Source organism: Leuresthes tenuis, unplaced genomic scaffold (genome assembly GCF_036924035.1).
Source record: "Leuresthes tenuis unplaced genomic scaffold, fLeuTen1.0.hap1 SCAF_9, whole genome shotgun sequence".
In the NCBI taxonomy this organism is placed as follows: Eukaryota; Metazoa; Chordata; class Actinopteri; order Atheriniformes; family Atherinopsidae; genus Leuresthes; species Leuresthes tenuis.
In genome coordinates this window covers 501050-524654 of record NW_027325363.1, presented here as the reverse complement: position 1 = coordinate 524654, position 23605 = coordinate 501050, and the positions used below count along the sequence as shown (strand labels likewise).

At 47.1% G+C, this 23605-nt stretch overlaps 3 protein-coding genes across 3 annotated transcripts; 1 reads left to right on the top strand and 2 right to left on the bottom strand.

The window, feature by feature from the left end:
- Window positions 1-58: 58 nt before the first annotated feature.
- On the bottom strand, window positions 59-985 carry LOC140314494 (olfactory receptor-like protein DTMT). The gene has a single exon (XM_072392716.1). The coding sequence runs from the start codon at window positions 983-985 to the stop codon at window positions 59-61; it is 927 nt and encodes a 308-aa protein (XP_072248817.1).
- Window positions 986-9426: 8441 nt separating this feature from the next.
- On the top strand, window positions 9427-10398 carry LOC140314493 (olfactory receptor 11A1-like). Its single transcript, XM_072392715.1, has one exon. The coding sequence runs from the start codon at window positions 9427-9429 to the stop codon at window positions 10396-10398; it is 972 nt and encodes a 323-aa protein (XP_072248816.1).
- A 7123-nt stretch (window positions 10399-17521) lies between these two features.
- On the bottom strand, window positions 17522-18448 carry LOC140314487 (putative olfactory receptor 1F12P). The gene has a single exon (XM_072392707.1). The coding sequence runs from the start codon at window positions 18446-18448 to the stop codon at window positions 17522-17524; it is 927 nt and encodes a 308-aa protein (XP_072248808.1).
- Window positions 18449-23605: the final 5157 nt, after the last annotated feature.

Genomic DNA, 23605 nt, shown 5'->3' with positions numbered 1-23605 from the left:
ACATGTTTGAAGTCTCCAAACATTTGTTCTGCAGAAACACTTGAACGCAGCGTTTGACTCAGCGGTTCTCTTTAGTTCTGAGGGTGAACCTGAGGCAGATTCGGGTCCGGATCTGCTGCAGGTTCATGCCGTAGATGATGGGGTTGATGAAGGGCGGCACCACGAGGAACTCTGCAGCGAGCGCGTTCTGCACCACGTCGATGGAGCTGCCACCGTAGCGAGAGAACAAGGTGTCGAACAGCAGCGAGGCGGTGAAGGTCAGCAGCGTGACCAGGTGCGGCAGACAGGTCTGAACAAACTTCCTGCGGCCGGAGTGAGAGCGAAGCGCCGTTTGGACCAGGTGGGCGTAGGAGAACAGAATGAGTCCAGTCTGCGAAACGTGAAAGCACAAGATCAGGAATCCATACGTGCTGTTGGCTGCCGTGTCAGAGCAGGACAGCTTCACCACCTCCCAGTTGGTGCAGAAGAGCTTGGGCACGTGGCGCCCACAGATGGGCAGCCTGGCGAGCAGGATGGCGCCCGCTGTGGTCTCCATCAGTGAGACGCACCAGGTGAGCAGCAGCAGCTGCGCCACCCTCTGCACGCTGATCAGCGCTCTGTAGCGCAGCGGCTGGCAGACGGCCACGTAGCGGTCGAACGCCATGACGGTCAGAGTGCTGAACTCGCAGAAGATGTAACTGTAGGTGGCGAACATCTGAGTCAGACAGCCGGCATACGTGATGACGTGCGCGTCAGCAAGAAGGTCGTGAAGCAGCTTGGGGAAGAAACACGACGCCCCGCAGATCCCGTTAAAACACAGGTTGCACAGGAAGATGTAGATGGGCTGGTGGAGCGTCTTCTCCAGGCAGATGGTGACGATAAGCGTCAGGTTCACAAAGATGGTGCCGAGGTACGCCGTCAGCGCCAGGGAGAAGTAGATCCGACGGTTTGTCAGCGAGTCGTTCAGACCCTGGAGCTGGAACACGACCTGCGAGTTGTTCTCCATCAAGTCAGAGAGCGGTGATGACCTCATTTCAGTTCAGTTTATCAGGACTTACAGCAGCTAAAGTAACCTCAGCGAAGAGAAAAGCAAATGAAATGAAATCACTTCAACACAGTCACAGATAGTATGAGGCTGTGAGAGCACAGAAAGAGACAAATAAGGCTTCACCTTCACCTGCTGTAGGCTGAGAGGAGAGGACAGATGTTCAAGCTAACAGAAAACCTTTAAAAGTGATTCAGTCTGTGAGAGAAACAGCAAAAACCCTCAGAGAGAAGCAGTCAGAGGATGTTTGGATGTCCTGTTGGAGAAACCTTCGATATAACGGTGTGTCCATCAGAGCTGCTGTTTATCTGCACAGAAACACAAGGTGATGCTTTCTTCTTCTGTGGTTCAACATGTTTCATTCGAGATCAGCTGACAAACACAACAAGACAACTTCAGTTCTCTGAATTATCTGAAATTCAGAGGAAAAAACATGTTTCCTGCAGGTTTTCAGGTGGTAAAACAGGAAAAGTGTCTTTAAACATTGAAGCTTTCAGCTCACACCAAAGAACAGGAGGAAAGGATAAAGATGTTCAGCGGGTTTCAGCCTGAAAACATCAGAGCAGTCACTTAAAACTGGACACGATCCCCAGCAGAAGCCTTCATCATCACTGCTGCTGGAAGGAAACTCGCCTTCTTCAGCTCAGGGATTCAGGAGCAGCAGCAACTCTCTGACTGAACCGCAGCTCAACTCTGATTTGGACCAAATGCACAAAAATCTGTGGAAATTTAACAACACAATAAAAGTAAAAGTGAAGCGTAATGAAAATGGAGCTCATACTGTGAGCTGCTGCAGACACTCAGAGCTGCAGCTCTTATTCACCTGAAGACGCAGGTAGACTGATGTCATCATGAAGCAGGCTGAGGCCACGCCCCCTTCTTCATGAACTCATCATGCACTTTCTGTAGCTGCGGCACCCAGCAGGGTTCTGTCCATCTCAGGGCCGTACACACTCACTCTCTGAATTTAGAACCATGTTTCTGGACTAAACCCAGAACCAGAACCTTCCTGCTGTGAGGAGACGGAGCTAAGTTAACCAAATAAATTATTTGATGGAAAACAATTTAAGAGTTGATCTGAAGTCCAGTTTTCATAGAATCTAAAAAAGTCGGCCCGAAGTCACTGATATTCAGTGCAGACAGAAGATCTAGTCGAGCTCCTTACAGTCACAACAACCTGACTCGGATATTAAATGAATGCTCTGTTCATTGAGCTCCTCTGGCTGCCCTTAGCATCAGATCCAAGTCCCTGATGTTAGCTACAAAGAGCTTAATGGAGCGGCTCCATCTACTTGAATGCTCTTGCAAAGGCTTCTGTCCCAACTGGGTCCCTCCGTTGGTCCCAGGATTGTCGTCTAGCAGCTCCTACACCACGCCTAAGACAATCCAAACTCTGTTCATGTGTCGTCCCACGATGGTGGAATGACCTACCGAGCGCTACCAGAACAGGGGCGTCCCTGTCTATCTTCAAGAAGCTCCTGACAACCCAGCTCTTCAGAGAGCATCTCCTGCCCATCTATAAATGCTCTCCATCTCTACACTGTCACCTCTGACAGAGCCTTTCATTGTTAGCTTTGATGTTAGCTGCAAAGTTTTATCCTTATTTGTAAGTTGCTTCGGATAAAATCATCTGCTAAATGCATAAACCTCCATCTCACCAAGTCATTGAGTCATTTACAGTTACTCCTGCTGGTTGGATCATGCTCAATAATTCCTGAACTCTTCACTTTGAATTCTATTAAATGCATTATGCTTTACGTCTGTGTCACTGTCTCTGAGTCCATCGTACTCAGCTGTTAACAGAAAACTCAATGCTAAAAACATGCAAAGAACAAAGTTAGCAGCAGCTCACTGATGGTACAAAGAAACAAAACCCCATACTGGAGAGTGAGCATGAGTGTGCAGGCTTCTCCACCGTCTGAAATCTGATTTGGGACCTGTGATAAAAGTCTTTGCACAGTCTGACCTTTCTAAGGTTCTTTAACTTCTTACTGAACATCAGAAGTTCTGAAGTTTCTGCACTAACTTTGCTCTCAGCTGAACTCTCTGTAAAACCCTCAGAGGCTGCTGATGCAAAGCTGGATCTGTGTATATCAGAGGTCATCAACATGTTTGTCCCTGAGCTGTCTTCACATCAGCCACAGTTTCCTCTAATTCCCTCAGCGGCACATTAAGGTCGGAGCTGTTAACCAGAGAGACCAATCAGCACGAGCTGAGCTCAGCTGTGGTTTGGCTGCTTCACAGAGGGCATCACACACACCTCAGGGTCATGGACACACACACACCTGAGTGTTTGTCCATGTTTTCCAGAAATGATGACACCAACAGCAAACCTTACACAAACTTTGAAGTATTTCAGTTGCATTTAATGTGATTAATCTGACTCTTTGTCATCACTTTAAAGTTACCAGTCCACAGCGGTTCTAAGACAGCTGTCCATAAACTAATGAAACACTCGGAAAAGTCCCAAATCTGCTGATAAGCTCTGAGCTTCTATCTGAGACTGTAAAACTCCAAAGATTGGATCAGTGGAAGGGACATAAACCAAAGTAACCAAAGTGTTGACCAACAAGATTCCTGCTGGTCTGCTCAGTGCACAACAAGAGCCAAGAAGGTGCTAAACCTTTGTAACTTCATCCAAAACGGCACGAAGGATGGATGAAGGGAGGGATGGATGGATGAAAGGATCGATGGGTGGATGGATGACAGGATGAAAGGATTGATGGGTGGAGGGATGAAGGGATGAAGGGATTGATGGGTGGAGGGATGAAGGGATGAAGGGATTGATGGGTGGATGGATGAAGGGATGAAGGGATTGATGGGTGGATGGATGAAGGGATGAAGGGATTGATGGGTGGATGGATGAAGGGATGAAAGGATTGATGGGTGGAGGGATGAAGGGATGAAAGGATCGATGGGTGGATGGATGAAAGGATTGATGGGTGGAGGGATGAAGGGATGAAGAGATTGATAGGTGGAGGGATGACAGGATGAAAGGATTGATGGGTGGAGGGATGAAAGGATGAAAGGATTGATGGGTGGAGGGATGATGGGTGGAGGGATGACGGGATGAAAGAATTGATGGGTGGAGGGGTGAAGGGATGAAAGGATTGATGGGTGGAGGGATGATGGGATGAAAGGATTGATGGGTGGAGGGATGACAGGATGTAAGAATTGATGGGTGGAGGGGTGAAGGGATAAAAGGATTGATGGGTGGAGGGATGACGGGATGTAAGAATTGATGGGTGGAGGGGTGAAGGGATGAAAGGATTGATGGGTGGAGGGATGATGGGATGAAAGGATTGATGGGTGGAGGGATGACAGGATTGATGGGTGGAGGGATGAAGGGATGAAAGGATTGATGGGTGGAGGGATGAAGGGATGAAAGGATTGATGGGTGGAGGGATGAAGGGATGAAAGGATTGATGGGTGGAGGGATGAAAGGATTGATGGGTGGAGGGGTGAAGGGATTGATGGGTGGAGGGATGAAGGGATGAAAGGATTGATGGGTGGAGGGATGAAAGGATTGATGGGTGGAGGGGTGAAGGGAGTTTGTATAAGGTGAGATGGATGAAACGAGATTAATGAAAAAGGTTTTCTACGATCCTATCCACCCTGGTAGTTTTGGGGGAGTAGAGAGGTTGCGTAAAGCTGTACAGGACGAAACGGGTAAGAAAAAGTGCAAGACTTCTTATCAGAGCAAGATGCATATACTCTACATAAACCTGCAAGAATACATTTTCAGAGAAACAGAGTTTTTGTCACCAGCCCCTTAAAACAATTCCAAGCAGATCTCTGCGACATGCAGGCCTTGGCTGAGTACAATGACGGGTATAATTATCTGTTAACCGTCATTGATGTGTTTTCAAAAAAGGCTTGAAGGCTATGAAGAGAAAAGCAGCCGCAGAGGTGGTAAAGGCTTTTGAATCCGTTTTTAGAGAAAGCGAAACCCCTAAAAAACGTCAAACTGATGCGGGGAAAGAATTTTTTAACAAAAAATTTAAGGCATTATTAGAGAACCACAGAGCATTTTGCTACGCCGAGCGAGGTAAAGGCATCTAAGATTGAGAGGTTTAACCGCACGTTAAAAACCAGGATGTGGAGATATTTTACTGCTAATAACACACGTCGATACCTCGACGTCCTGCAGTATCTCTCTGATTGTGTTCAGGGACGGCTACATTCTCCTGATTCAAGCCCCCAATCGGTGGAGGTGTATCTCTCTGATTCTGTTCAGGGACGGCTACATTCTCCTGATTCAAGCCCCCAATCGGTGGAGGTGTATCTCTCTGATTCTGTTCAGGGACGGCTACATTCTCCTGATTCAAGCCCCCAATCGGTGGAGGTGTATCTCTCTGATTCTGTTCAGGGACGGCTACATTCTCCTGATTCAAGCCCCCAATCGGTGGAGGTGTATCTCTCTGATTCTGTTCAGGGACGGCTACATTCTCCTGATTCAAGCCACCAATCGGTGGAGGTGTATCTCTCTGATTCTGTTCAGGGACGGCTACATTCTCCTGATTCAAGCCCCCAATCGGTGGAGGTGTATCTCTCTGATTCTGTTCAGGGACGGCTACATTCTCCTGATCCTGATTCAAGCCCCCAATCGGTGGAGGTGTATCTCTCTGATTCTGTTCAGGGACGGATACATTCTCCTGATTCAAGCCCCCAATCGGTGGAGGTGTATCTCTCTGATTCTGTTCAGGGACGGCTACATTCGCCTGATTCAAGCCCCCAATCGGTGGAGGTGTATCTCTCTGATTCTGTTCAGGGACGGCTACATTCTGATTCAAGCCCCCAATCGGTGGAGATGTATCTCTCTGATTCTGTTCAGGGACGGCTACATTCTCCTGATTCAAGCCCCCAATCGGTGGAGGTGTATCTCTCTGATTCTGTTCAGGGACGGCTACATTCTGATTCAAGCCACCAATCGGTGGAGATGTATCTCTCTGATTCTGTTCAGGGACGGCTACATTCTCCTGATTCAAGCCCCCAATCGGTGGAGGTGTATCTCTCTGATTCTGTTCAGGGACGGCTACATTCTCCTGATTCAAGCCCCCAATCGGTGGAGGTGTATCTCCCTGATTGTGTTCAGGGACGGCTACATTCTCCTGATTCAAGCCCCCAATCGGTGGAGGTGTATCTCTCTGATTCTGTTCAGGGACGGCTACATTCTCCTGATTCAAGCCCCCAATCGGTGGAGGTGTATCTCTCTGATTCTGTTCAGGGACGGCTACATTCTGATTCAAGCCCCCAATCGGTGGAGATGTATCTCTCTGATTGTGTTCAGGGACAGCTACATTCTCCTGATTCAAGCCCCCAATCGGTGGAGGTGTATCTCTCTTATTCTGTTCAGGGACGGCTACATTCTCCTGATTCAAGGCCCCAGTCGGTGGAGGTGTATCTCTCTGATTGTGTTCAGGGACGGCTACATTCTCCCGATTCAAGGCCCCAATCGGTGGAGGTGTATCTCTCTGATTGTGTTCAGGGACGGCTACATTCTCCTGATTCAAGCCCCCAATCGGTGGAGGTGTATCTCTCTGATTCTGTTCAGGGACGGCTACATTCTCCTGATTCAAGCCCCCAATCGGTGGAGGTGTATCTCTCTGATTCTGTTCAGGGACGGCTACATTCTCCTGATTCAAGCCACCAATCGGTGGAGGTGTATCTCTCTGATTCTGTTCAGGGACGGCTACATTCTCCTGATTCAAGCCACCAATCGGTGGAGGTGTATCTCTCTGATTCTGTTCAGGGACGGCTACATTCTCCTGATCCTGATTCAAGCCCCCAATCGGTGGAGGTGTATCTCTCTGATTCTGTTCAGGGACGGATAAATTCTCCTGATTCAAGCCACCAATCGGTGGAGGTGTATCTCTCTGATTCTGTTCAGGGACGGCTACATTCTCCTGATTCAAGCCCCCAATCGGTGGAGGTGTATCTCTCTGATTCTGTTCAGGGACGGCTACATTCTCCTGATTCAAGCCCCTACCATGCTGCCGAGTTTGTTCTGCTGCAGCTGGAGAAGGTAAAGAAATAAGATTTGGTGAGACAGCATCTGAAGTTTGAGAAGCACTATTTGCTGAGGATGTATCTAGTGATGTGACACAAGGAGCTGGATTTGGTGAGACAATATTCGGTGACTCATTTTGCAAACTCAGGGCGGGTGGCGGAGGCCCGTTTAAATTCAGGATTGATGATTCTAATTCGTGTAACGCATCAATTTCATCATTTTCATCTTCTTCAATATTCATAGGAGATGACTGATAATCGACATTAAGGAGCGCATACTCCAGCGGTGTAAAGTAATTCCACACATGAACCGGTATGGGAATGTTTTCCAAATTTCCCACAGCCTCGGATATCACAGCCGGCACATCTCTGCCTGCTTGATTATCCATCTTTACACAGAATTGAGAATGGCTAAGAGGGGTTAAGATATCTACTTATATATATATACACACATTTACTTTACTTCGAAATCACCTTCAAGTCACGGTTAATTTTCTGTATAAGAATCTCGCTACTTCTCATGAATGCCCGAGCTCTTGATTTTTCACATCGGATGATAGCGTTTCTTTTCCTCCACAGACGAGGGTCGGGCCGAATTGTAGGACTTATCCGTTCTATCGACAGGTCGGCCTCGGTGGATGAAGGAGAAATAACCATAAAAGTATTATACGAAGCGTGCACATGACGTCATCGTGCAAATACGTCAGACCTTAGCAGAACCTATAAACAGGATCGTTAGGCAGGGGGATTAACGATTCCACGGAACTACTGGGAGCCCATCGATTCCCATCCTTAACTATGTACAGAATATTGCACTAGTTTAGTTAGAAGGTAGCTAGTTGGTTGATGCGGTGCCTCTGAAATGTTAGCCTTTTGACCCGGGACGTTAGCTTGAATTTCAGGTGCTCAGCTCCTCTCAAGACACTCCCAGTACTGGCTGCCATGTTCTGCTCTAAAGTACACCAGGCCCTTTGAATTGATATTGTTTAATGCCTCATGGTCTTTAGTATTGCTTTGTCTCAGCTGAACCATTGGAAATAAATTCAGTTTGAATTACTTAGCGCCAAATCACAACAAATCAAAGATACAGTCCAATTCCAACTGTTTATAATCCAATCCCTAGTCATCCAATCATAATCCAGTGAAATCGTATCAATTAAATTCCAAATGAGTTTAGTTCATACAATGTAAATTGAAAAGATAAAGTTCCCTAGCCAAGGAAACCAACAGACCACATCAAAAATCCCCCCATCGAAAGTATGCACAAGGCGAGAGTCGAGAAGAAAGCACGCTTTCAACAGGAAGAAATCTCCAGCGGAACCAGAACCAGGAAGGATGTGCTTTTGGTTATCCAGGATCTTTCATTACACTCTTCTGCACCTCTTAACTGACTGTTGTAGCTTTAAGCCTTCATCTTCCTCATCTGCACTGCAGCACTATGACATTCCTGACCTCAGACCCAGGTGTCTCCAGGTTTATTAAAGGCAACTCATTGGTTTCTGTGATAAGGGAGGACTGGAAAAAGCATAAAACTTCTCCAAGCAGAACTTGTGGTGGTCCTTTGTCAGTGAGTAGAGTGAGTTGGGGGTTTAAGGACGTCAGACGGCCTCAGTAGCTGCTGCGTTTTCCTTTTCTTGATGTTAGACTGTTGAGGTTGCTGCTTCTGCGGGTTGTTGTAGATTGTTGCTGTGGCAGACTGGAGGCGTCGTTTTATTAGCTTTCACAAAAAGTTACGCCAATCTGACATAAGGTACAAATGTAACACTGGATTCTCCTCTGGAGCAGAACCATCTGATATGTCGGGTTAGTAAAGTATAGTTAAGGTTTGAATTAGCATCACTAAAGATGGTTTTCTGTCGTTTGGTGAAGATTTCCAAAGAAACTGGAATACAGTAGAGTACAGTGTTGAGGGGGCTGGTTACACAGGTGAGTCCATAAAATATGAAAGTCATTGTAAGGCCAAAGACGAAGTCTTCTGCTGTCTCTGTTCTGCTGATTCACAGAAACTGTCCCTGTGGGATTAATGCAGTTGCTTGTACTGTATTATCTGTATATTGTGTTGTATAAGGTCGGTCTGCTGCTGTGGGCGTCTCTGTGTTGACTCTTTAAGAGAAGAAGCAGCAGGTCTCTGCTCAGTTAGGATGATTCACAGTCTCAGTTACTGCTACTGTTTGACGTATTTGTTTCATTTAAGTACTTAATGATTTTCTTTCATGTAAAAACACTCATCAATCCGGATGTAAATATATGCTGTTTGGGTTGTTGAAGGTTTGTCTCTATAATTTGCTGGAAAAGTTTGATATTTTTTTCAATTATATGTTGAAATGTACATTTATTGGTGACTGATCAATGCATTTAACAGCTTTATGATTTCTTTACAAGTTAAGATAAGGATGAAAATTAATTCTACACAAGTTTTATATTTCACATTAAGTGCTTACTTTAACATAGATTTGTTCACATACTTAATCTTCTTTATCATCATGTCTTTGTATCTTATAATAGTTGGTTCTAATGTTATGCTCATCGTGGTTATCAGTGTGAACCGGAGCCTCCATGAACCTATGTACCTGTTTCTGTGCAGCCTGTTTGTAAATGAACTGTATGGTAGTTCAGGGCTGTTTCCATTCCTGCTGATTCAGATCTTCTCTGACGTTCACACTGTTTCTGCTCCTCTCTGTTTCCTGCAGATCTTCTGTATTTATACTTATGGAAGTGTTGAATTTACGAATTTAGCTGTCATGTCTTATGACAGATATCTTGCCATCTGTTATCCTCTGCAGTACAACATCTTAATGACATCTAACAAGGTAGTTTTTCTTATCTGTATCATATGGTTAAGTTCTACTTTATTCATTAGTGTCACATTATCTTTAAGTGCCTCTCTGCAGCTGTGTGGGAACATCATTAATAAAGTGTACTGTGACAACCACTCCATCATAAAACTGGCCTGTTATGACACCAAAGTTAATGATATCTATGAGTATGTTGCTGGTTCTTTCACTATCTGTGTTCCAGTGTTTGTAATTCTCTTCACTTATGTTCAGATCCTTAAAGTCTGTTTTTCTGGATCCAAACAGACGAGACAGAAAGCTGTCAGTACCTGCACACCTCACCTGGCTTCTCTGCTCAACTTCTCTTTTGGAGTTTGCTTTGAAGTATTACAGAGTAGATTTAACATGAACAGTGTTCCAAACATGTTCAGAATATTTTTGTCCTTGTATTTTCTTACTTGTCAGCCACTCTTTAACCCTGTTCTGTACGGACTGAACATGTCCAAAATACGTCAGTTGTGTAAAAGTCTACTTCTGAGCTTTGCTGGGAAATGTGGAGTTCAGCATGAGGGAAAACAGATAATGAATTAAATGTATGCCTTTGACTTCACTCGTGTCAGTAATGATTTCTACAGATAATAATAATAAATTTTGCAAGTGAAACAAAACTTTTACTAAACTTCAGAGAGAGTGGAGTGTGAAACAAGAATTTAGGATTTGAAATTCAAAAGCTTCTGCTGTGCCCGAATTATTTCAAACTGCACTGACTTTCACTGATGAAAAGAAATGATGACAATGTGTGAACCTGTTCCAAGATCCATACAGAGTTCATCGTTTGGATATAAAAGGATGTATTTTAACAAACAAAATTAAATTAATACAAGAAAAAACTCCTTTGCTTTCATTCACTGCACATGAATCCAAGATAGTATGTTTTTTGTTCAAATACACACTGGTAAAGTCTTGGATAACTCAGGCATTATGCACCCCCTAATCTTTGGTAAAAATACAAACTTCCTCTGTGATTAATACAGAGGAACATTGTTAAAACAATGTTTGGCAGAACTTTCTTGGAGGCATCTTGAGTTCCTGGATGTCAATTTGATGGTTACCGTAGCTACCACTAGAGGTCACAAATTCTTCAAACACAAATATATAATACAAGTTATTTTATACTTTTGTTTTCTGTGCTGAAGATTTTTTTTGCAATGTGTACAAGCCTGAAGCTGCAAAACAAGACTTTGCTACTGAAATTAACAACTTACATCAGAATGATTTACTTTCCTCTACTGAACTGTTTATATTTAAAAAAATATACAAAAATTGAAACTTAGAGAAAAAAATTAGAGTTAAAATGTACTGAGAATTTAAATAGAAGAACCTTTTATCCTGTCTGAATGATAGATTATGAAAATAAAATGTTTAATCACTTTATGGATTCTTAAAAAGGCAATTAGATCTAAGAAAAAAAAAATATGATAATGTATAACCCAAACTCAGAAATAGCTGGAATGCTGAAGTGTAAAAACTGAATGCAGTGAAAATACAAACTTCCTCTGTGATTAATACAGAGGAACATTGTTAAAACAATGTTTGGCAGAAATATAAGTGATAGTCAATATCTTATAAACAATATTTAATTCGCAATAGAGCATAAAACACAATAAATATTAAAAGAGAGAAATCTCTAAAAGCTGGGACAGGTCCATGTTGTCCCTTGTGCAGCATGGAAAACATAACAGGGCACCCACATGGAGCCAGGCCTGGGGTCGGGGGCTGAGCTGTGACTCCTGGGGCTCGGCCTGGCTTAGCCCCAGTAAGCAACCGGATGAGTGGGAGCCTTTGCATCCCAAATCTTGGCATCACAAACTCTTGGGGCATGAAACATAACCTCTCTGGTGGGGAAAGAGCCTGAGATGGTGTGTGAGGTGGAGCAATACCAGCTGGATCTGGTTGGGATCTCCTCAGAGTGTGGGCTCTGAATCCAAAGTCGTGGAGATTCTTTAATAATTTGTAGTTGCCCAGACAGAGAGGCCTTTCTCCCTTCTCCCCAGAGAACGAGAGGGTTGCTGTGGCTGCACATCGCAGGAGGGAAGGTCCTGACTGTGGATTGTGAGTATGCACTAAACAGCAGCTCAGCTTACCAAGCCTTCTTGGAGCCTCTGGCTGGTGTACTAGAGGGGTTCTACCAAGGGGTTCCATTGTTCTCCTGGGGGACTTCAATGCTCATGTGGGCAACGACCGAGTGAGCTGGAGGTCCCATACCTCCTGTCTACCGGGGGAGGTATAGGACATGAAATCTAATTGGGCTATGCTCAGGACTTCCATTGCAGATGCAGCTTCCAGGAGCTGTGGCCCAAAGGTTTTCTGTGCCTATTACATTGGCAAATGTAGGACCCACTCTTAGACAATGAAGCCGAAGAGAGAGGCCTTTCAGGCTCTTTTAGGGGGGTTACGCGGGGGGTGGGGGGCATTTGAAACAGCTGAAATATACAGAGTGGTCGAAAGGGGCTGCAGCATTGGAGATTGTGAAAATTTAAACCTAGGCATAGGATGGATTAAGCAAGGCTATGGAGAAGGACTTTTGGTTGGCCTCAAGCATGTTCTGGCAAACCATTTAATAACTCAGAAAGGGAAAGCAGGGCCTGTCCCAGGTTGTGCTTGACCTGGATGAAGAACTACTGAATCAAAATACATAAACATTTCAAGACTCCATTGCCTTTGAGAATCATTGTATACTGCCAGAGTGACATGTATCTCTGTTGAATCTTTGGATAAAACTCTCCCAAGAAGCTGCAAAAACTAATCCAGACATTTTCTGTTGACCCCGATGGGATTTTGACAGCCCTGGCAGCAGAGATTGGTCGTGAAAGCTTGACAGGTGGGGTGCTTTCTCCTAACCATTTCAAAGCAGCAGATGTTTGATAGAGCTGAACGGTGTGACAGCTTTGGGGGTGCCCTAAAATAAAAATCATAGAGGAAAAGCCTTGGCTCATCTTCATAACCTCTTATATCCCTTATATCCCTTTGTGCTCTCAACAATTTCCCTGAACAATTTCATCAGCCCACCAAGGGAGTGTTTGAATTTTGACAATAATTGGGCAAACAGCAGATTGTGAAACATTAATTGTGACGCAGGAGGCTATCACATCTTGGATGATGTGAGTACACTGTATATTTTGCAACTCACACTCATATCCTAGGTGAGCAGGTAGCGTAAGGGGATCTTGCCTAAGCAGCGCTGCAAGAGGTAGTACAATTCCTGCACGGCGTCAGGATGCGACCCCGGAAATCTTACCATTACACTATCCATCCATCTATTATCTTTCACTAATCTGAGTTTGGGTCACATTGGCAACAAGTTCAGAAGAGAAAAACAGACATCCCTCTCCCCAGCAACACCCTCCAGCTACTCTTGGGGGGTCCCAAGGCGTTTCCAGACCAAGGGACATACAATCCCTCCAGCATGTTCTGGGTCTTACCCGGGGCCTCCTCCTAGTTGGAAATACCCAACAAACCTGCAAAGGGACTATACCAGGAGGCATCCTAACCAGAGGAACCACCTCAGCTGACTCCTTTCTATGTGGAGGAGCAGCGGCTCTCATCAGAGCCCATCCGGATGGTGGAGCTCCTCCCCCCGGATGGTGGAGCTCCTCCCCCAGATGGTGGAGCTCCTCCCCCTATCTCTAAGTCTGAGCCCCGCCCCCCTCTGAAGGAAACTCAGTTCAGCCGCTTGTATCCACGACCTCATTCTTTGGGTCAGAACCCAGATCTGTGAGCACAGGTGAGGGTTGGAATCTTTGTTCCAACCCTCACCTGAAGCAGAAACCTGAAAGCTTCTCCTTCCGGCTCAGCTCCCTCTTCACCAAACGGACCGGAGCAGCGCCCTCAGACTGCTGACGAAGCCCCGATCCGTCTGTCCATCTCTGACTCCAACTCACCATCACTGAGAACCAGGTCCAGAGATGCTGAAACTCCTCCAGCTGAAGCCGGAGGGAGTACTTTACCTTTTTGGATTGGGAAGAACTGACTTTCATCCCGACTGCTTCATGCTCAGCTGTGGACCGCTTCAGAGCAGCTGAATGCCATGGCTTGAAGAAGCCAAGAGAACCACATCATCTGCAAAAAAGCAGAGATGCAACCCTGAGGTTTGTCCATTATCCATGGTTCATGTGTGTTTCAGATGTGCCACCTTCACGTGGATCCACCTCTTGTGGAGTGAGATTTTGAAGTTGGGTACAGTGTGAGCTGGGAGGCAGGCAAAAACAGCCTGGGTGTGCTGATTCCCAGTTGCAAACGGCCTCTTGGGACATGGATCGTTATACTACCTCACGTCATACTTACAAACCTGCTGAGTGCCTACATTTTGGAGTTTCCTCCCGCGACTTAAGGTCATAAAAGGTTCTGACTGTTGTTTGTGCACTAAACAGCAGCTCAGATTACTCAACCTACCTGGAGTCTCTGGATTCTGTCTTGGAGGTGGTGCCACCTGGGGATTCCATTGTTCTCCTGGGGGATTTCAATGCCCATGTTGGCAATGATGGAGTGACCTGAAGATGCGTGATTGAAAGGAATGGCTTTCCTGATCTGAATCCGAGTGGTCTTTTGTTTATGTGCTGGTCATGGCTAGTCCATTACAAACACCATATTCGTTTTTTCCGTTTCCGTCACGTTTTTCGGCGCGCTACTCGTCCCGCAGCGAAGGTCCGACTAAAATAAAAAACACATGGCTGCGTGCGCGCCGGTGGGGAGAGGTGTGCTTGTATTTTTCTCTCTCATTACTCGACCGGAATAGCGGATAAATGGGAAAAAGCGGGCAAATTGTCAATGGGAAAATGAATGGAGAAGAGAAGAGAAGAGCCCCAAACTGCCTCCCCTTGGAGGCCTCTGAACTCAGCCATACAGCTTCACACACACATCATTCAAAGTTTGTGTGTGACAGGAAAGACTCAGCTTTAACTGTGGTAAAGGGCTTGTCAATAGCTTATACAGCTTTGACACAACGGCAGTTTACGTTTTATGGAGCCAGAGGACCTCGTCTCATGAGCCGCACACTCTAATCCTCACTCTAAAAATCTTTTAAAACAAATTTCTCGAACAAATTCCTCTCACGTCCAAAATATCTGCCTGATCTGGATAAATTATACATCAAAACGTAGGTATTTTAGTTGTCTTTCACCCAATGTGACTGTCATTGAGCTGGGCCTCACAGATTTCTCACAAATCCCCTCTGAGCGAAGAGATGGAACATTCCATCCCATTATAAAACGGCCGAGCCCTGAAATCAGTCGGAAAAATCATTTTAAAACTGCCATAATAAAGGAGCCACGGGGGGTAGAAGAACAAAAATTACACCGCTGGCTTCCCCCGTCCCTTCTGGCGCTCACGGTGAAAGAATTATTCGGATCCGACTTCTACTTTTCAGCGACCGTTTGTTCCAGACTTGCCTCAATATGAAAAACCCATGATTGTAAGGGGACAAAGTGAGGTGCAGATTTGGCAGTTGGCAGTCACAGCTGTTGCCCATAGCAACTAATGCTGACCACACCCAAGATTGCTGCCCTGTTCTATCACAGCTGATGAGGGCAGAGCCAAGATGGCGGATGAGGGCAGAATAAACATAGCAGGAGGGCAGGAGCAGGAGGGCAGGAGGAGGGCAGGAGGAGGGCAGGAGCAGGAGGGCAGCAGGAGGGCAGGAGCAGGGCAGGAGCAGGAGGAGGGCAGGAACAAGCCAGGAGGGCAGCATTAGGGCAGCAGGAGGGCAGCAGGAAGAGGGCAGGGCAGGAGCAGGAGGGCAGGAGCAGGGCAGCAGGAGGGCAGCATTAGGGCAGGAGCAAGCCAGGAGGGCAGCATTAGGGCAGCAGGAGGGCAGGAGGAGGGCAGGAGCAGAGCAGGAGGGCAGGAGGAGGGCAGGAGCAGGAGGGCAGGAGGAGGGCAGGAACAGGATGGCAGGAGGAGGGCAGGAGCAGGAGGGCAGGAGCAAGCCAGGAGGGCAGCATTAGGGCAGCAGGAGGGCAGCATAAGGGCAGGAGCAGGGCAGAAGGGCAGCATTAGGGCAGCAGGAGAAGGGCAGGAGCAGGAGGACAGCAGGAGCAAGGCAGGAGTAGAAGGGCAGCAGAAGAGCAGGGCAGGAGCAGAAGAGCAGAAGGGCAGCAGAAGGGCAGCATTAGGGCAGCATTAGGGAAGCATAAGGGCAGCAGCAGGAGGGCAGCAGCAGGGCAGCCAACATGGTTAAACAGCTTCATGCCAGCTGCTCGTGAGACAAATGCGCGCGATAGCCCGCACTAACTCATAAATTTCCATTAATCTGAACAGATTAACAGGTTCATGGCAGCTGCTGACGAGACAAATGCGCGCGATAGCGCGCACAAACTCATGTTTCCATTACTTTCAACACATCAGTTGTGATAATAGGTTCATGCCAGCCGCTGACTCATATGTTTTCCATTATTCTGAACAGATCAACTGGGCCTTATATGTCGAAAGCAGGCAGATTTCACCAGAACATGCCACAATCTCATATTTAACACTGGATTTGAAGTATCTGGCAACTAGCAGCTCTCTCAGTCTCTCTGTGTCTGAGAAGACAGGCAGAAGACGGGCAACAGCTTGGCACCCATCAAAATTTCTTCAGAAATTTTCTAGTGTTTAACTTTATAGTTGTGTCATCAAACCTGTGGCCGTATGTCCTTGACACTTTGGTGAAGAGAGAGGCAGAGCTCTCAGCTGTTCACCACCTGGTGGTGAGTAGGATTTGTTGCTGGGGAAGACTGCTGGACAGACCTGGTAACCTCAACCAGGTAGTGAGGGTGAACTGGGAACATCTGGTGGAGGGATAATGGAAGAATTCTCCTCATCTACCAGGGGAGGCTAGAAATGGACCACGTTAAGGACCTCCACTGCGGATGTGGCTTTCAGTAGCTGGGGCCTCAAGGTTGTCCATGCCCACTGTTGCAGTAATTGGAGGACCCACTGGGGGATGCCAGCATTTGAAAGAAGCTGCCAAAATTCTATTTTATAATTATTCATTTTGTTAACAATAATTCATCTTGAAAAACTAATTTCCCTGAGGGGATTAATAGAGTATCATTCATTCATTCTCACTATTATCATCATCGTTTTTTTTCTTTTTCTAAACTTACAAGTTTACATTATGACCAAAACCAACTGTACACTCATGTCAGTGATTACATCACCATGTTGTCCTTTCTTAGTTTGTTTGTTACTTTGTCACCATTTAATTTTTGTCTTCTTATTTTGTTGTTGTTCTGTTGTACGTAAAATATGAAAATACAGAAAAGTGTTTTTACATATTATTATATATTTTTACGATGGAAATGCATCCCGATGCTCTGCAAGAAACTTACAGAATAACAGGAAGTGGAAAAATACTAATACTGAGGTCAGTAAAAGGTACAAATATGACTTAAAGTATTGCAATATAAAGATGTGACATTCATCACTTGGGTAACTGTTAACTGCAGATGGACTGGACTCAACATATAGCTGATAGCCTGTTAAAGTCTATATTTAATGTTCTACATTTTATTTTGAATCACTTTAAATCATTTGAAGTGCTTTACAAGAATAAAAACTTTCTAAATTGAATCTATTTGAATTGAAACATCAAAGCAATTATTTTCTTATATAATTTAAAGACCAAGTTTATTTCACTCAAATCTCTGTGTTTTTATCATGATTCAATAAGAACAAATCAACATGTGAAAGAAAGCAGACTTTTACACCTGCTGCGTATTTTGGACATATTTAGGCCATACAGTGCAGGACTAAAAAGTGGTTGACATGTTAAAAAGTACAAAGAAAGAAGTATTTGCAATATTGTTGGAACTCTGCTCATATCAAACCTGCTCTGTGACACTTCAAAACAAACTCCAAAAGAGAAGTTGAGCAGAGACGCCAGGTGAGGAGTGCAGGTACTGACAGCTTTCTGTCGAGTCTGTTTGGATCCAGAAAAACACACTTTGAGGATCCTGATGTATGTGTAAAGAATTGAAAGGACTGGACCAAAAACAATGATAGCTGTCATAATAAGTCCATAGATATTATTGACTGTAGTGTCAGCACAGGCCAGTTTAACAATAGAGTAGTTGTCACAACATACTTTGTTAATGACGTTTCCACAAAGCTGCAAAGAGAAACTCAGTGATATTAAAATCATAATCAGAAGTAAGGCAGGAAACCAGGCTACTGCAGTAAGAATGTTAACCCTCTGAAATGTCATTATTGTGTTATACTGCAGAGGATAACAGATGGCAAGATATCTGTCATAAGACATGACGGCCAAGATGGAAAATTCTATGGACCCATAGCTGTGGATACAGAAGATCTGCAGGAAACAGAGAGGAGCAGAAACAGTGTGAACGTCAGAGAGGATCTGAATCAGCAGGAATGGAAACAGCCCTGAACTACCATACAGTTCATTTACAAACAGGCTGCACAGAAACAGGTACATAGGTTCATGGAGGCTCCGGTTCACACTGATAACCACGATGAGCAGAATGTTAGAACCAACTATTATAAGATACCAACACATGATGATAAAGAAGAATAAGTATTTCAACTGATTGGTATCAAAATAAGCACCGAGAGTGAAATATGAAACCTGAGTAGAGTTTATCATTATCTCATGTTGCTCCTTCACTGAATCACAAGAACTGTCTTAGAAATTCATATAACATTTACATCCGACTTTTGCTGTTAAAATCAGAGTAACCAGGAGAGAAACTGCAATTTATGGTGTGTGAAGACAGAGAGTTCCTGTGAACTGAGCAGGTAGTCTGCCTCTGCTTCTTTTAAACCTTCCAGTTTCCTCCCACAGCACCAGGCTGATGCCATCATCAAAGGGACAGTTACCGTTAACGGTTGATCCTGAAATAAAAACAAACTTTGCAGAACAAACTCTATTGATGGAAATTGATGATACACATGATACACACTTAACTCGCTTGAACTTTTGACTTAATTTTGGAAAAACAATGCAACAATGGGAACCCTGAGATCCCCACACATTAAGTTCCCTAATGGACAGTTTCACCCATCTTTCCCTGTTTACACTGCCGAAATAAAAACGGTGTTAATTCATCACTCACATACCGGAATAGATCTGTCAGGATTCTGTCATGGACACCGCTGAGCTCCAGGAGTTTATTGGCCTGGTCGGTGCCCTTCGTGCCTGCCAGAGGAAGGGCACAAGCCCCTTCCGACAGATGAGGGCGTCCGCCGAACTTTTAGACTTTTTTGAGGACCTTTCCGTTTTGGCCTCAGTGGCGGAAAAGGGTTAGCCGAGCAGCCAAAGAGGAGGTATTTGGGCGGAGGTCTGCACGGGCCGCCACCGCCGTGCCTGGCATGGACTCGACCGAGGTCTCGGTCGGACCCCATAAGACTCATACCTGTTCTTTTACCTGCCCCGTTTCTGCTCCTGTGACGCTTTCCTCTCAGCCTGCCTTCACGTCCAAGCTGAGCGCTGCCATGCTACAGCCTGCTGACTCCGCCGGCCCTCTTCGAGCTGGTCTTTCCGCCGGGGTCCTCCTCGTCCGAGCCTGTTGCCACGACCGTAGTTCCTGTTGCCACGACCGTAGTTCCTGTTAACACGACCGTAGTTCCTGTTGCCACGACCGTAGTTCCTGTTAACACGACCATAGTTCCTGTTAACACGACCATAGTTCCTGTTAACACGACCATAGTTCCTGTTAACACGACCATAGTTCCTGTTGCCACGACCAAAGTTCCTGTTGCCACGACCGTAGTTCCTGTTAACACGACCATAGTTCCTGTTAACACGACCATAGTTCCTGTTAACACGACCATAGTTCCTGTTGCCACGACCATAGTTCCTGTTGCCACGACCGTAGTTCCTGTTAACACGACCATAGTTCCTGTTAACACGACCATAGTTCCTGTTAACACGACCATAGTTCCTGTGAACACGACCATAGTTCCTGTTAACACGACCAAAGTTCCTGTTGCCACGACCGTAGTTCCTGTTAACATGACCTTAGTTCCTGTTAACGCGACCGTAGTTCCTGTTAACACGACCGTAGTTCCTGTTGCCACGACCATAGTTCCTGTTAACACAACCATAGTTCCTGTTGCCACGACCGTAGTTCCTGTTAACACGACCGTAGTTCCTGTTGCCACGACCGTAGTTCCTGTTAACATGACCTTAGTTCCTGTTAACGCGACCATAGTTCCTGTTAACACGACCATAGTTCCTGTTAACACGACCATAGTTCCTGTTAACACGACCATAGTTCCTGTTGCCACGACCATAGTTCCTGTTAACACGACCGTAGTTCCTGTTGCCACGACCATAGTTCCTGTTAACACGACCGTAGTTCCTGTTGCCACGACCATAGTTCCTGTTAACACGACCGTAGTTCCTGTTGCCACTACCGTAGTTCCTGTTGCCACGACCATAGTTCCTGTTGCCACGACCATAGTTCCTGTTAACACGACCATAGTTCCTGTTGCCACGACCGTAGTTCCTGTTGCCACGACCATAGTTCCTGTTAACACGACCGTAGTTCCTGTTAACACGACCATAGTTCCTGTTAACACGACCATAGTTCCTGTTAACACGACCATAGTTCCTGTTAACACGACCATAGTTCCTGTTAACACTACCATGCCTGCTCCGGCGGTCAGAGTCCCGACCACCCACCCCAATTCAGGGACGTCTGGAAGATATTCCTCTCGGAGGGGGCTGTGGGCGTCGCCGGGGGTGGGCCGGGTGGGCACAGTTTCGTCCTCGCCCACGCCTATGGAAGCCCAGGTAGGCTCATCGTTTTCCTCCTCGCCCTCGGCCACGGAGGCCCAAGGGGGCGCAGCCTTGTCCTCGACCTCGAACACGGAGGCCCAAGGGGGCGCAGCCTTGTCCTCGCCCTCGGCCACGGAGGCCCAAGGGGTGCAGCCTTGTCCTCGACCTCGGCCACGGAGGCCCAAGGGGGCGCAGCCTTGTCCTCGCCCTCGGCCATGGAGGCCCAAGGGGGCGCAGCCTTGTCCTCGACCTCGGCCACGGAGGCCCAAGGGGGCGCAGCCTTGTCCTCGCCCTCGGCCATGGAGGCCCAAGGGGGCGCAGCCTTGTCCTCGCCCTCGACCACGGAGGCCCAAGGGGGCGCAGCCTTGTCCTCGACCTCGGCCACGGAGGCCCAAGGGGGCACAGCCTTGTCCTCACCATCAATAGTGGGAGTCCGGGTGGACCCACGCCCATACTCTCTGCTGCCAGGGTGCACCTGGACTGTTACTGAAAGAATTTAACCGCGCATCGCTGCCCTGAAGGGATGTCCGGGCCGCCGGATATCCGGCTGTCCGCCTGACAAGGCTCGGCGCTTTTAAGGGTTGTTAGGTTTAGGTTTAGGTTTTATTTCATGTATTGTCTTGTCACTTCCTGTTTTATTTTGAAATATTGACTTCTCTTCTCATTTCAGATAACTTGCCCTTCCTCCAGTGTCCAGTGTCTGGTTGTTTTTCCTGAATCCCGAAGAGTTATACAGTCTTATGGCCAGGGGGACAAAAGACTTTTTGATTCTCTTTGTGGAGCAGCTCAGAGACAGCAGTTCATCACAGAGACAGACGAGACATACAACTATGGGCACTCAAACTGAGTCCTACAGTCAATTAACAACCACTTAGCCTAACATGCATATTTTGGGATGGTGAAGGAAACTGGAGTACTCAGGGAGAACCCAGGCATGCACAGGGAGAACCAAGGAATACACAAGGAGAACCCAGGAATACACAGGGAGAACCCAGGGATGCACAGGGAGAACCCAGGCATACACAGGGAGAACCCAGGAATGCACAGGGAGAACCCAGGCATGCACAGGGAGAATCCAGGCATGCACAGGGAGAATCCAGGCGTGCATGTATGCACAGGGAGAATCCAGGCGTGCATGTATGCACAGGGAGAACCCAGGAATGCACAGGGAGAACCCAGGAATACACAGGTAGAACCCAGGCATACACAGGGAAAACCCAGGAATACACAGGGAGAACCCAGGCGTGCATGTATGCACAGGGAGAACCCAGGAATGCACAGGGAGAACCCAGGAATGCACAGGGAGAACCCAGGAATACACAGGTAGAACCCAGGCATACACAGGGAAAACCCAGGAATACACAGGGAGAATCCAGGCGTGCATGTATGCACAGGGAGAACCCAGGAATGCACAGGGAGAACCCAGGAATACACAGGTAGAACCCAGGCATACACAGGGAAAACCCAGGAATACACAGGGAGAACCCAGGCATGCATGTATGCACAGGGAGATCCCAGGCATACACAGGGAGAACCCAGGCATGCACAGGGAGAACCCAGGAATAGACAGGGAGAACCCAGGCATGCACAGGGAAAACCCAGGAATGCACAGGTAGAACCCAGGAATACACAGGGAGAACCCAGGAATGCACAGGGAGAACCCAGGAATGCACAGGTAGAACCCAGGAATACACAGGGAGAACCCAGGAATGCACAGGGAGGACCCAGGAATGCACAGGGAGAACCCAGGAATACACAGGGAGAACCCAGGAATGCACAGGGAGAACCCAGGCATGCACAGGGAGGACCCAGGAATACACAGGGAGAACCCAGGAATGCACAGGGAGAACCCAGGCATGCACAGGGAGAACCCAGGAATGCACAGGGAGAACCCAGGAATACACAGGGAGAACCCAGGAATGCACAGGGAGAACCCAGGCATGCACACAGGGAGAACCCAGGAATACACAAGAAGAACCCAGGCATGCACAGGGAGAACCCAGGAATGCACAGGGAGGACCCAGGAATACACAGGGAGGACCCAGGAATACACAGGGAGAACCCAGACATGCACAGGGAGAACCCAGACATGCACAGGGAGAACCCAGGAATACACAGGTAGAACCCAGGAATACACAGGGAGAACCCAGGAATGCACAGGGAGAACCCAGGAATGCACAGGGAGAACCCAGGCATGCACAGGGAGAATCCAGGCATGCACAGGGAGAACCCAGGAATACACAGGTAGAACCCAGGAATACACAGGGAGAACCCAGGAATACACAGGGAGAACCCAGGAATGCACAGGGAGAACCCAGGCATGCACAGGGAGAACCCAGGAATGCACAGGGAGAACCCAGGCATGCACAGGGAGAATCCAGGCATGCACAGGGAGAACCCAGGAATACACAGGTAGAACCCAGGAATAAACAGGGAGAACCCAGGCATGCACAGGGAGAATCCAGGCATGCACAGGGAGAACCCAGGAATGCACAGGGAGAACCCAGGCATGCACAGGGAGAATCCAGACATGCACAGGGAGAACCCAGGAATACACAGGTAGAACCCAGGAATACACAGGGAGAACCCAGGAATACAAAGGGAGAACCCAGGCATGCACAGGGAGGACCCAGGAATACACAGGGAGAACCCAGGCATGCACAGGGAGAACCCAGGAATGCACAGGGAGAACCCAGGCATGCACAGGGAGAATCCAGGCATGCACAGGGAGAACCCAGGAATACACAGGGAGAACCCAGGAATGCACAGGGAGAACCCAGGAATACACAGGGAGAACCCAGGAATACACAGGTAGAACCCAAGAATACACAGGGAGAACCCAGGAATACAAAGGGAGAACCCAGGCATGCACAGGGAGGACCCAGGAATACACAGGGAGAACCCAGGAATACACAGGTAGAACCCAAGAATACACAGGGAGAACCCAAGAATACACAGGGAGAACCCAGGCATGCACAGGGAGAACCCAGGCATGCACAGGGAGGACCCAGGAATGCACAG